The sequence below is a fragment of the Sciurus vulgaris genome (genome assembly GCF_902686455.1).
Source record: "Sciurus vulgaris genome assembly, chromosome: 11".
NCBI classification, from domain to species: domain Eukaryota; kingdom Metazoa; phylum Chordata; class Mammalia; order Rodentia; family Sciuridae; genus Sciurus; species Sciurus vulgaris.
This window is the reverse complement of record NC_136472.1, coordinates 51584845-51596548: the sequence shown is the minus strand read 5'-3', so window position 1 is coordinate 51596548 and position 11704 is coordinate 51584845. Positions and strand designations below refer to the sequence as shown.

General features: G+C 47.2%; 1 protein-coding gene across 2 annotated transcripts in view; it reads left to right on the top strand.

Annotated features, from left to right (window-relative positions):
• Nucleotides 1-404: 404 nt before the first annotated feature.
• The window catches only part of SLC6A5 (solute carrier family 6 member 5), a 53548-nt gene continuing 42248 nt past the window's right edge, over nucleotides 405-11704 (top strand). The window contains exons 1-5 of one of the 2 annotated variants that reach the window (XM_079104074.1): nucleotides 405-596; nucleotides 1955-2488; nucleotides 5053-5191; nucleotides 7794-7925; nucleotides 8245-8418. In XM_079104074.1, the coding sequence (XP_078960200.1) occupies nucleotides 594-596; nucleotides 1955-2488; nucleotides 5053-5191; nucleotides 7794-7925; nucleotides 8245-8418 (982 nt within the window). In that variant the 5' untranslated portion in view covers nucleotides 405-593. Of the gene's footprint in view, nucleotides 597-743; nucleotides 771-1954; nucleotides 2489-5052; nucleotides 5192-7793; nucleotides 7926-8244; nucleotides 8419-11704 lie in introns of those variants that run through there. The other variant, XM_079104075.1, reaches the window with a different exon arrangement.

Here is an 11704-nt window from a genome sequence, read left to right as displayed (position 1 = left end):
CCTTGAGCATGTAGGATCCGTGCACTGCAGAGCTGTGGGGCTTTGTGCAGACAGACAGACCCTCCACCGCTTCTGGCATAGTATTTGGGAATACGCTGAAGACTTGGAAAACAGCAATGGAATTTAGTGGGAAACGGAGACATGGTAGTCATTTACCCCCCCCCCCCCTTCTCAAGGGTATAGCCCAATCCACTCTGTCGGCGGCTGCGCCTCGCCTTGGGTGCAGTGGGACGTGTCCCTCCCATGTTTCCCTTAATTAGGAGGAGGCAAACTTTTGTCGTCCCCTCCCACTGGCTTTGGTTTAGTAATCAGACCCACATGAGTCACGCCAAACACGCAGCCCCCTCCTGCCCAAGTAACAACTGGCCAGCATATTGTAGGTTGTTGTCCCTTTAAAACTCGAATCCAAAGGGGCAATGATTTATCAAACTTGTATTATCAAGAAGATGTCAACCGAAGGGCACCTTGCTATGCACTGACGCAAACCCGGCCTTTCCCACCAAGATATAGAAAGCGTCTCTCTTACCGGAGCCAACCAGTCTTGCAAATAGCGGGTTTCACTCTACCGGTTCAATCTGTTGCCTGTGTCCGACATGGTGAGTGTTTGCTTTTTGTTTGTTTGTTTTTAAGAGGAAAGGGGGTTAAGGTAATAGGACAGGTTCATTTGGGATATTTGTTTTTGAAATGTCGGTGCATAGGGCGGGAGGGAGAGAGGAAGACAATTTCCGTAGCCCTAGTACGATATTTGTACTTAATGAGCATCACCTGAGGTTAGAAAGACGCTTCCTCGGCTGTAGAGCTGAGGGGTCGGTGACTCCCCAAGACGCGACTCCGGGCACTGTCCTCGGTGCTGAAAAGTCAGATGCCGGTGCCCGGAATTCCACTCTGGGTCCTAGAGGCTTTTTAGTTAGGAATGACGGTTGAAGTCGATTTGGTTCTTAGATTTGGTGCAAATTAAGGAATTCTGATCTGTAGATATGCGAAAGGGTGTTAGATGAGAGGCATGCGGTTGAGGGGATGATTATTTTTTTCAGTGTAATAAGTATTACTGCTAATGTGTAGGAAGCCCTGAGAGATAACACGAGGGGAGAAAGCTGATGGAAAACCCACTGCTGGCAATTCTTTTCATTTGAAATTCAATTAGAAGAAAACAAATGAAAATTATTCGCGAGTTTTGGTCCTATGTCAAGCGAGAAGTTGGGGGGGGGGTGCAGCTAAACAACAACAACTTTGTATGTTCTTCTATATTTCTGGTAATTTGGAAGTGAATTCAGGTTGTGAAAGATAACAATTCGATTACCACTTTGTGTTTTAAGTCTGGTTTATTGCTTTTTGTTTGGTATTTTGATCGTGGTCTTTATCTTTGCCTTTGCTACCTGGTGGGCGGGGGTGGGTTTTGAGCGCTGAGCTTCAAGCAACCGATGTAGCTTTAAGCCTTCACTGGTGCCAGGGCATCAGCTTTGTGGTCACAGCTTGTCTATCGGAGGAAAAAAAAAAAAAAAAAGAAAAAGGAAAAAAAAAGGCAATGTGCATTGTTGAATGACAAAGGAAATGGGGCGGAAAATTAAAGAATCTTTCTACAATGGAGATGGAGACGCGGGCACCCCACAACCGTGATTTGAAATCCAAAAGGGGCAGGAAACTCATGACTGTAGGGCTATTTCCATTCTCCCTCCCCCCCCCAAAAAAAAACATTTCTTCCTCTTTTTTCTTGGATAGGCTTCCGTCAGAGGGAATATTAGCTTCTTTATGTCGTCTGGTTATTGACTAGACTCGCTAATTGAGAAATGCTAATTGAACTGGTGAAAGAAAAAAAATCCAGATTCCATATCCCCCGGTTATTGTGTCTGCACCTGAGTTGTGAAAGTCTTCATATGTAGATACAGATATTTTTAAGCTGCCTTGACTTTTTTTTTTTTTTTTTTTTTGCACGAACTTGACATTGTGTTTTCAGGATTGCAGTTCTTCCAAGGAAACGAACAAACAGCCAGTTAACAGCATGGAGGCGGCGGCCCCGGGTCACCGGGAGAGCCCGTGCGCACCCAGAACGAGCCCAGAGCAGGAGCTTCCCTCTGCAGCCGTCGCTCCACCACCACGTGTGCCCAGGTCCGCTTCCACCGGCGCCCAAACTTTCCAGTCCGCGGATGCGCGAGTCTGCGAGGCCCAGCGACCAGGAGTGGGGTTTTGCAAACTCAGTAGCCCGCGGGCTCAGGCGGCCTCGGTGGCCCTCCCAGACTTAAGCGAAGGGCACAGCTCGCAGGGCAGCCCCCTTTCTGGGGGCGCCGGGCCCGGCAACGCGCTGCACTGTAAGATCCCGGCTCTGCGCGGCCCAGAGGGGGATGAGAACGTGAGTGTGGGCAAGGGCACGCTGGAGCGGAACAATACCCCGTCCGTGGGCTGGGTGAACATGAGCCAGAGCACCGTGGTTCTGGGCACAGATGGAATCGCATCGGTGCTTCCTGGCAGCGTGACCACTACTGTCACACAGGTAAGCTGGTCGGTCCTAAGCGGTCCGCGCCGCCTCCTGCTCTCCAGCGGCTCAAGAGGCAAGCCGAACCGTGGCGGGTGCACGTGTGCTGATGGGGAGACTGGTTGGCAGTGCCAGGTGGTGGATGCAGTAGTCAGCTTTGGGGCTTCGGAAGCTCGCACAGCGCTGGGGTCGTCAGTTCAGGGCGCGAGGGCTGCAGTGACCCTGCCAGAGGTGCCGCGACCTGCCCCTTCCCAGCCTCGGTGGTAGCGAGAATACGGATGCAGATTACGAAATATTTGAAGCAGAGAGATTCTACCCCTTTATGCAGACACGACTCCCCCGCCTGTCAATGACCGGGTCTTTTCTTGTTTGTTTTTGTTTTTTAAATTTCTGAATTTAAAAGAAACAGAAAAAACCGTGGGAAGGGGTTGGTGGATAATAATATATGTTCCGTAGCCTTTAAACTGCGAGTTAACATTTATCATCTGTGAACTTATTTGGTGAGAGGCGGGTTTACAGGAGGCTACTGAAGCTGAAGCTTCAGGGCCAACTTATGCCTGGACCCTTCCAAAACCGTATCAAAATTTTGCCATCATAATTTTGTATTTTTTCCCCTCAAGAAGACCACTTCAATTACATAAATGTCAGGCCTCACCCACATGGATCTATCCCTGCATTTGGTTCTTTACAATTCAACCAGAGGCATGAAAAAATTCACAGAGCAAATCCCAATCCCTGGGTTAGGGATGAAGGCAACTCCCTGCTCCTTTACAGGCTTTTGTTTCCATTTCCTGCCAGTCTTTCTCCTTTCCTCTCTGATCTCTTCTTTCACTCTTCCCTTCCCATTTTCTGCCTTTTTTTCTATTTCCTTCCTTCCCAGGGCTCAGGGGCTAGGTGTGTGTGTGTGTGTGTGTGTGTGTGTGTGTGTGTGTGTGTGTGTGTGTGTGTTGGGGGAGGCAGGGGAAGATGTTGGTCCAGAATACCTGCCTGTGTGAGATGTGATTTATACAGTCATTCTGACCTTAGTCCCACTAGTGTTTGTGTGTACACAAATACATACATGCACTCGTAATTCTTACTCATACACAGGCCCATATAACAGGAGATCAGCTATTAGGATAACTAGAAATGAATATAAATTTGAGCATTCCCACACTTGTCCTTGGCTAGAGCATTGGTCTTTGTGTATTAGCTGCCTTTCACAGCATACACACAACAGTGTGACCCCAGGTGTAGATGAAATTTTGCTTCACATGCCTTGCTTAACCTCCGCACTGCGGCAAAAAGAGTGGAAATCCCACCCTTTCAGCCCCAAGGATTGGAGGGTGGGGTTAGAGGTAGAGATGATATGTGTGTGGGAGGAGTATAGGGAGAATGTTATGGATGTTCAGATTCTTGAAAGTTCCTTATTTTTCAACCTGCTCATCTTTCTGATTGTGCCTTTCTGGTACTCACCCTGACCCTTCTCGCTCCCCTAGACCTCCTTTTCCTGAGAGAACCCCTGTCCTGCCGAACAGTGCGGGACTGTAGAATAGTGTTAAAATAAAAGGTGGAGGAGGCAAAAGCTGTGCAGTGTTCTGAGTCCCTAAAGACCTCGTGCAGTGCCCAGCTACCCTGAACACTTTTAGAATTCATCTGAGGTAGCTCAGCATTTAGTAAAGCATTCCTGAGCCAGGTATTGCCCCCAAGAAATCATCTTATGTGAGCTTGGAGATGTGAGCCCCAAAGATTCATAGATTGCTGGAACTGGCAGATGCCTTACAGGACAATCATTCTAGCCCCTCATTTTACAAATGGGGACAGAGAGGCTCTGAGAGCAAGTGCCTTGCCTAGCATTGTCCATCTGGTTAATACTAAAGTTTAGACCAACTCTCAAGGTGTCAGAAAGCCTATCTCTTGCCATATCTGCCTTTTCTGTTCTCTCTCTGGTTTCACCTCAAATCTCCATCTTGCCCATCTCCCTTGCCCCTGGGTTGAAGGATGCCTCCATTAAATTAGCAGATCAGGCAGGTTCAGCGGCAGGCATTAATAGAGAAAGCGAGGCAGAGGCTCTGGCTGGCTTTAAGCATTGCAGCTCTCTTTCTAGCTTTGGCTCACACTTCAGTGAAGAAAGGTGGTCAGTGAGGGCTTTTGTGGGGAGGGAAGGAGTTGATCAGGAACCTGCTTGCTGGGAAATTTAGGCATGATGTTGGGGGACTGCTTGCCAAATTAACTCTTGATGAAGGGTTGGGCTGAAGGGACCTGCTTGCAATCAGTGTACAGTAAAGGTTTGGGAAAGCTGCTTGCTGTGTGCCCTGACCATCGGGCTTGGGAAAGAGGGGTTCAGGGGTCTGTTTAAAATGGATCTTCACATCAAAATGGGGGCCTGCTTGCTGACTCTCAGTGCAGGACTGAGGACTGAGGGCCCTGCTTGTAGATGCATCCTTTCTTTAGAACTGGGTTTCTGCTTGCCGATGCATCCTTGGTTGAAAAGTTGGGGACTGCTTGCTGGGAAGGACCCTCAGTTGGGGGAAGGGGAGGAATGGGGCCTGCTTGCGGACCTACCGGGGCTGTTATCCGACAATGTGCTTTTCCGCCTCCAGGAGGACGAGCAAGGGGATGAGAATAAGGCCCGAGGGAACTGGTCCAGCAAACTGGACTTCATCCTGTCCATGGTGGGGTACGCAGTGGGGCTGGGCAATGTCTGGAGGTTTCCCTACCTGGCCTTCCAGAACGGGGGAGGTATGGCTTTTCAGCTCTTTCCGCCTGTGGCGCGGCGGGGCGGGCACTTGAGGGTTGGAGGGGGCCCGGAGCCCTCAGTCAGGGGCGGGGAGGGGAAGCTCAGGGTCAACTTCTCACACCCTGGTCCCTTGCCGGGTTTGAATGTAAAGCCGGGAGGCAAGAGGGGTCTTAATCAGTTGGCATTACGTTCAGGAGGCTTTCGTCTGGATACCGGGCTCAGGGGAGTCTGGGGACCCAGGAACCTCCATTTTCCCAGATTGGGGGACTGGGTTCTGAACCAAGTGGAGGAGGGCGCATGGAAGTTCTGCACCAAGTAGTAAGGAAGAGTTGGTACTCCCTGCACCAAATCAGTAACCCTGAAGTCCTGGAGGCCCGAATTAAGGACGTTTTGAGATCACAACATGGAAAGCAGAACTTCCTTTTGAGACTTCCAGAACATGTGCAGAATGCATTCTAGCCAAGAGGTGCATGCCGGGAGGGTCTGGATTCCTACATACCCTCTGAGACTCTCAGAAGCATCCCACCCCAACATACTCCTAAGCAGAAGCAGGGCATAGTTTCATTTCAGTAAAATCCCTTAGCAAAAACGTGTTTGCTTCCATTTGTCCTAAACTGAGCTAAATACACTGCTTTTGAAAGAAAACTGTTCCAGTTAGGGGGTCACTAGAATTCATTGTCCCTCTTTTCTAAACAAGGAGAAAGGACCCCACACAGTTGTAGTCTCTTTGGTTGCCTGCCCAAGGTTGAGGCCCACAGGGCAGGGGGCTAGCCCCCAGGTCAGCTAACTGACAGGTCCCCTATAGGAATAGGACTTCACACCTAGAGCTCCCTTCCATGCCTTCTTAACTGAACCAAAGGGAAGAGAAACATGCCCCTCATCCATCTGTCTTTCTCCTTATTCCCTTCCCCACTCTTTTTGTCTTTTGGATCGGCTCTAGGCTGAATTTGGTGCACAGGGAGGGACAGGTGCTGCAGCAGGGGACGATTAAAACAGGAAATAGATGAGCTCTCTATTCCAAATTAGGACATGTTGACAAGTACTTATGAGGATGGCAGAGCTTTTGCAACTAAGGGTGCCCTGGAAACAGAAGAATTCATGCTGCCCACACGAATATAGGCATCCCTAGCTGGGTTTCTATTTGGTTACCCACAGGGAGTACTCAGAATAGTGTGCCCAAAGTGGGCAGGGAGTGCTATAAGAAGCTTAGGGACCTAAAGAGAGATGGGTATCGGAATGAAGAGTGAGGAGGGAATTCAGCAAGCGAGTTTGGTCTATACAGTCACGCACTTTACTCTTGGGTGATCTGCAGAGTGCAGGACTCTGCCTGTGGTGCGGTTCCAGGTGCATCTGAGCTGACCCAGACACCTGGAGATAAGGAGACAGCTGTTTCTGTACTGTGGCTCCCGGGACCCCCTGCAGCTCTCAACCTTGGGTGCGGGGAGCTGACCCCTTCCTCCTCAGAAGCAGGATTGCACAATCCACATCTTTCTCAAAAACTCTATTCAGGGAGGATTACATCAGGATCTTGGGTTTTACTCCCCAGCAATCCTTGGCTCCTGCTGGGCCTTGGTGGCTGGGAGAACCCTTGGCAGGAAAGGCCCTTCTGCTGGACAGGAAGTTGGAAGAAGGGTGGGTGTAACACTAGGACTCCCGAAGGATCAGCCTTTTTTGACTGAGTCATATTCTGAGCTCTGGCATCTTTAGTCCCCTGAATCAAACTTGATCCTTGGAAAGGCCCTTTCTGGTCAAAACCTTTTCAAATCATGGCAACTCCCCAAGCTATTCCCAAACAACTTCAAAGAATTCTCGAAGGGAAAGAAGCCTAGAGAATCCAGCAAGTCTGTGGAGGCCCTCCAAGTACCGTTGGAGTAAGCGGGGCAGTCTGGGAATAAGGAAATGAACATTGAAGAACTTTGGGGGCTCCTAGCCTAGATAAGACATCCACATAAATACTATCAAGTGCCTGGGGCCAGGTACACTGGGAGGACACAAAAGGGAGACAACTTGAAGGAAGGAGCAATTGTTAACCCTGAAGAATGGAAGGGATGTCTCATGTAAACGTGCGTGATGGTGGTGGTGGTGGTAGTGTGGTGAGGAGGCATGGGGTCTGGCTGCCTGCAGAGCACTGCAGGCTCAACCTGGTTGTCAGGTGTGCAGGTAACTTAGAGGAGGGTCCCTGGAGACTAGCAGAGCAGATTTTAGGTCCTTGGAGGTTTCAGCTCTGATAAGATTTCACCAGATCTGCCTCCAGTAGTGAGTCAAAGCCATGACTTTGTTGAACCCCAGAAGGACTTATTTTTGGGAAATTGAATTGCTGTAAAGAAAAGTCCACCAACACATAACCCCTAGCATCCTGTCTGGTGAGAAATCGAAACAAGGACTGTTTTTGCATGAGTAACCTTCCAGTATTTTGAGAAAGGCTCTATCCTGTCCTGTGGGTGATTGTTGTTGATCTGGAATACTAAAAACTTCTTCAGAAAAGGGGCTAAATTGTCGTTTAGTTTAATGAGAGGGGGCCCAGCCTCTAACCCAGAGGGTTAAGGTGGGCCAGAGCTCTGCCTTTGCCTCCCAGGGTCTCACGTTCCACTCTCTCTTTCCAAGGTGCTTTCCTCATTCCTTACCTGATGATGCTGGCATTGGCTGGGTTGCCTATCTTCTTCCTAGAGGTGTCCCTGGGCCAGTTTGCCAGCCAGGGACCAGTGTCTGTGTGGAAGGCCATCCCAGCTCTCCAAGGTGAGTCCAAACTGTCTCTCATTCCTGACCTCTCTGTCACCATACTGCCCTGGGGAGGAAGATCTACTTTCATGATGGGTGGCCCTCCCTCCCTCCTTTCTTTATTTAACCCTAGTAAAGAATGGCCCAAGATGATCTCTGTCATTGTTGAACTCCTGGCATTATGCCTCAAGGCCCCAGGTAGACATAGAGTCCACTCCACTGTTAGTGTATCTATCTTCACAAGAGAGTCAAGACCAAGGTCCTCACCCTGTGCCCAACTGTTAGCATTCCATAGGATTTGGGGTGGAATGAATTCCTGGAATTTTTGTTTCTGCAGGCTGTGGCATTGCGATGCTGATCATCTCTGTCCTAATAGCCATATACTACAATGTGATTATTTGCTACACACTTTTCTACCTGTTTGCCTCCTTTGTGTCTGTGCTACCCTGGGGCTCCTGCAATAACCCTTGGAATACGCCAGAATGCAAAGACAAAACCAAACTTTTATTAGGTAAGTTCAGGTGTGTGTGTTTTGAGCTGTTTATTAATTTAACAAGGATAAATGGAGCACACATTATGCATGACAGGGCCTATATTAGGTTCTGAGAGCACAAAGATGACTTCCAACAAGAAGACATACTTAATTTAAGCATTTAAGGAGCTCATGGTTCTGAGGAGGGATGGTCAAATTTTTGTTTGCTCATAACTAGCTTAAGTATTTGTTAAAAATGCAGATTTACAATCCTAACCAATGAAACTTAATGAAACTGAGTAGGGTCTGGAAATTTCAAGTTTTACAAAGGGGTCTAGGTTTTTTCTTTTGTTTCATAGAATTTTGTCAGACTAGCAGCATCACCTGGGAGGGATTTGAATGCCTCTCTCTAGCCTTCTGGAATGAGAAGTTGCATTTTGCCAAGATCAAGCACAATACAATTTGAGAAGTGATGCTCTAGGTTCTGGAGTCTAGGAGAGTGATGCAAGTGATCCCAGAGACACACTTCACAAAGTACTGCTCAGTGCACAAGGTAAAAATGGGAGAAGATGCATAGGCCTGGACCTCGGAGAGAAACGGGCATAATACAGTGCCTGGAGGAGGGCACGTCTGCCTCCAGGAGTGAGTCCAGGTGTTCCTGGAAGACTGTTGCAGGTGTGAAATCCACTGGGACTTGAGGTCTTGCGGGGAACCGTCAGTTTCTTAGGCAGAGGGCAAGAATGAAAGGGAAGGGATGCAGGGCAGATATGTGGGCAAGGCTGTCTCTGCTGTGAACTGTATGTGTGTCTGGGCCAAATGATTTCTCTCTGCATCTAAGTTTTCCTCACCTGAGGAATAGAAATAATAATATTCTGCACCCTACCTACCTTATAGACTGCTTTATGGACAAAAGACATGAGGGATATGATGGCAGTTGCAAAGGTATAAAACTCTACAAATAGAAGGTACTAGTCTCAGTCGATTTTGAAAGCTTTGGTCATTTTCATGGGAACCTTAAGTAAAGGGTTTCCTTTTTCTCTGGTAGATCTGTCATTCTCCTTAAGCTGGGTTCTTACTGAGGCCAAGTGCTTACCTATGTTTGGCTCTTAGTATTGGCCTCCCAAACCAGCTCTTTCCCCCCTATATTCTGCCTAATGCAGTACTCAGGCAATGTTTGACCTTTTGTGCATAAGAGCAAAGGATAAATGCTCCCCTCCCATGGTCCCAAGAGAGGCACACATACCTAATGACAGCAATTCCCACTGGAGGATGTTTATACACAGGTGCATGTGCATACACACCAGCCTGCACCTGAAGAAGCTTTGAATAAGACTGAGGGGGAATTAAACTAGAGACACTTGCCCATTAAATTCAAATCTTGTATACCTTGAAGTGCTCAGGAATAGAGGGTGGAGATTTATGAAGGTTTCTAGATATGTGATTCTTTGGTTGTATGATCAAGAGTCTGTTCCTTAGCCTCCCTGAGCCACAGTGTGCTTATTTTTATAATTTCCCTGTTTCTTAGGTTCGCACAGTGGTTCTCCGTTTGAGCTCCTGCATGTTAATATCATCTGAGAACCAAAAAATCAAAACCTTATTTAGGGTTCGCCCAGACCAATTAAAATCAGATTATCTGGGGATCTGTATTGTAAAGTTTTCCAGGTGCAACCAAAGGTAGGAACCACTAGGCTGGAGGTTGCCCACATCTGTTCATATATGTGTGTGTGTGCACATGTGTTTCCGTGCTGGGGACTGAACCCAGGGCTGCTCCACAGTCCTTAATTAGGCTCCCCTTAGCCAGTTTTGGAATGGAGTATCCCACCTTCTTTGCCCTGCACAGCAGTTAGCTCTGCGAAGCGACTGTCTGGGACAATCCCACTTGGTAGCCATGCAGAGTCATAACCAACAATCAGTTGCCAGAATAGCTTCCTGAAGTTGGTTGCCATGTTAGGCAAAGTGCACTTTCTAGGGCATGGGGGTCCAGAATGCAGAACTACCTCATGATCCCAGGTCATCCCAGAGCCCTGCTTGTCCTTTCCAGATTGTGTCTGGGAGAGAAGTGATTTTCCAGGAGAATGCCTGCTAAAGTAGGTCTGTTGGGTCAATTCAGGCTCCATGGAATACTTCCCTGGGGACTCACCTCAAGGACCACATAAGTCATAGTGACCAGTGTCCTGCAGCTGTCCTTCAGGAGGAACAGTAGTTTAGAAACACCATTCTCCTTTACTAACAACACCTGCTAATATTTGTGCAGCACCTTCATAATAAAAGCAATTAACATGACTTACTCCACAGTCAGCACCATGTTTAACACTGTTATAGAATTATCAATGTCAAGGTAGAAAACAAATAACATGAGTTCTATTATTTCCAATTTACAGGTGAAAAAACTTGGGCTCAAAGTCATAGAGTTAGCCATGTGTAGACCTGGGAGTTGAATCCAAGTTTACCCACTTTCCAAAACCGTGCACCTATTCACTATGCTAAATGCTTTCTGATCTACAAAGTGGCTTTATGAAAGTTTCTGTTATTCCTCATGGGAGCCCTGTGAACTCCAAATGGCAGGTAGCATGATCACTCTTTTGCAGGTGGCAAAGTGAACTTTAAGGTTCAAGCTGTAGGTCACAAGGTAGTAGAATCAGAACTAGAATTTGAGTCTTGATTCTCTGCTTGTCCAGGATTCTTGAAGAATCTTTGGTCCAAGGTTCTATCCCATGAGTTCCAGCAAAGTGGTATTACTCCAGTTGTTCCCTAACTGATGTTTGTCATTGAAATGGTATGGGATAAGAAGAAAGCTTAGGTGAATTGCAGGTTCCCACTTCTACAAATCTATTTTAAGAGGGAAATTAGAGTCAGGTAAATACCATACAAAATTTTTAATAGCAATCATGCTTGTAGTGTTGGAAAACAGTGGAAGCACTTCAATATTTGACAGAATTCATACAATTATTAAGTGATTCCATAGTTTAAACATGGGAATATTCTCATCATATGTTAAATGTTATAGAAAGATACAAATTTTAGAAAAAAATTATCTTTACTAGCAATATATACATGGATAGAAAATATAGGAATATACACAGAATATTGACAATGGGGCCATTTTTTTCCATATTTTACATCATGTGCTTATTTTATAACCAATAACTCCTCCTTTTCTCTGTATATATGTTTAAAAGCAAGCTGAGCATGTCAATTGGGCCACACACAAGGGCAGGGGCCTGAGACAGGCAAGACCCTGCCCTGGTTTGGTTTTATTGTTTCATAGAAAACATGAAAGGCACAGTGAAGATACAATACAGCTAAGCTTTGGTCGACTGGTACA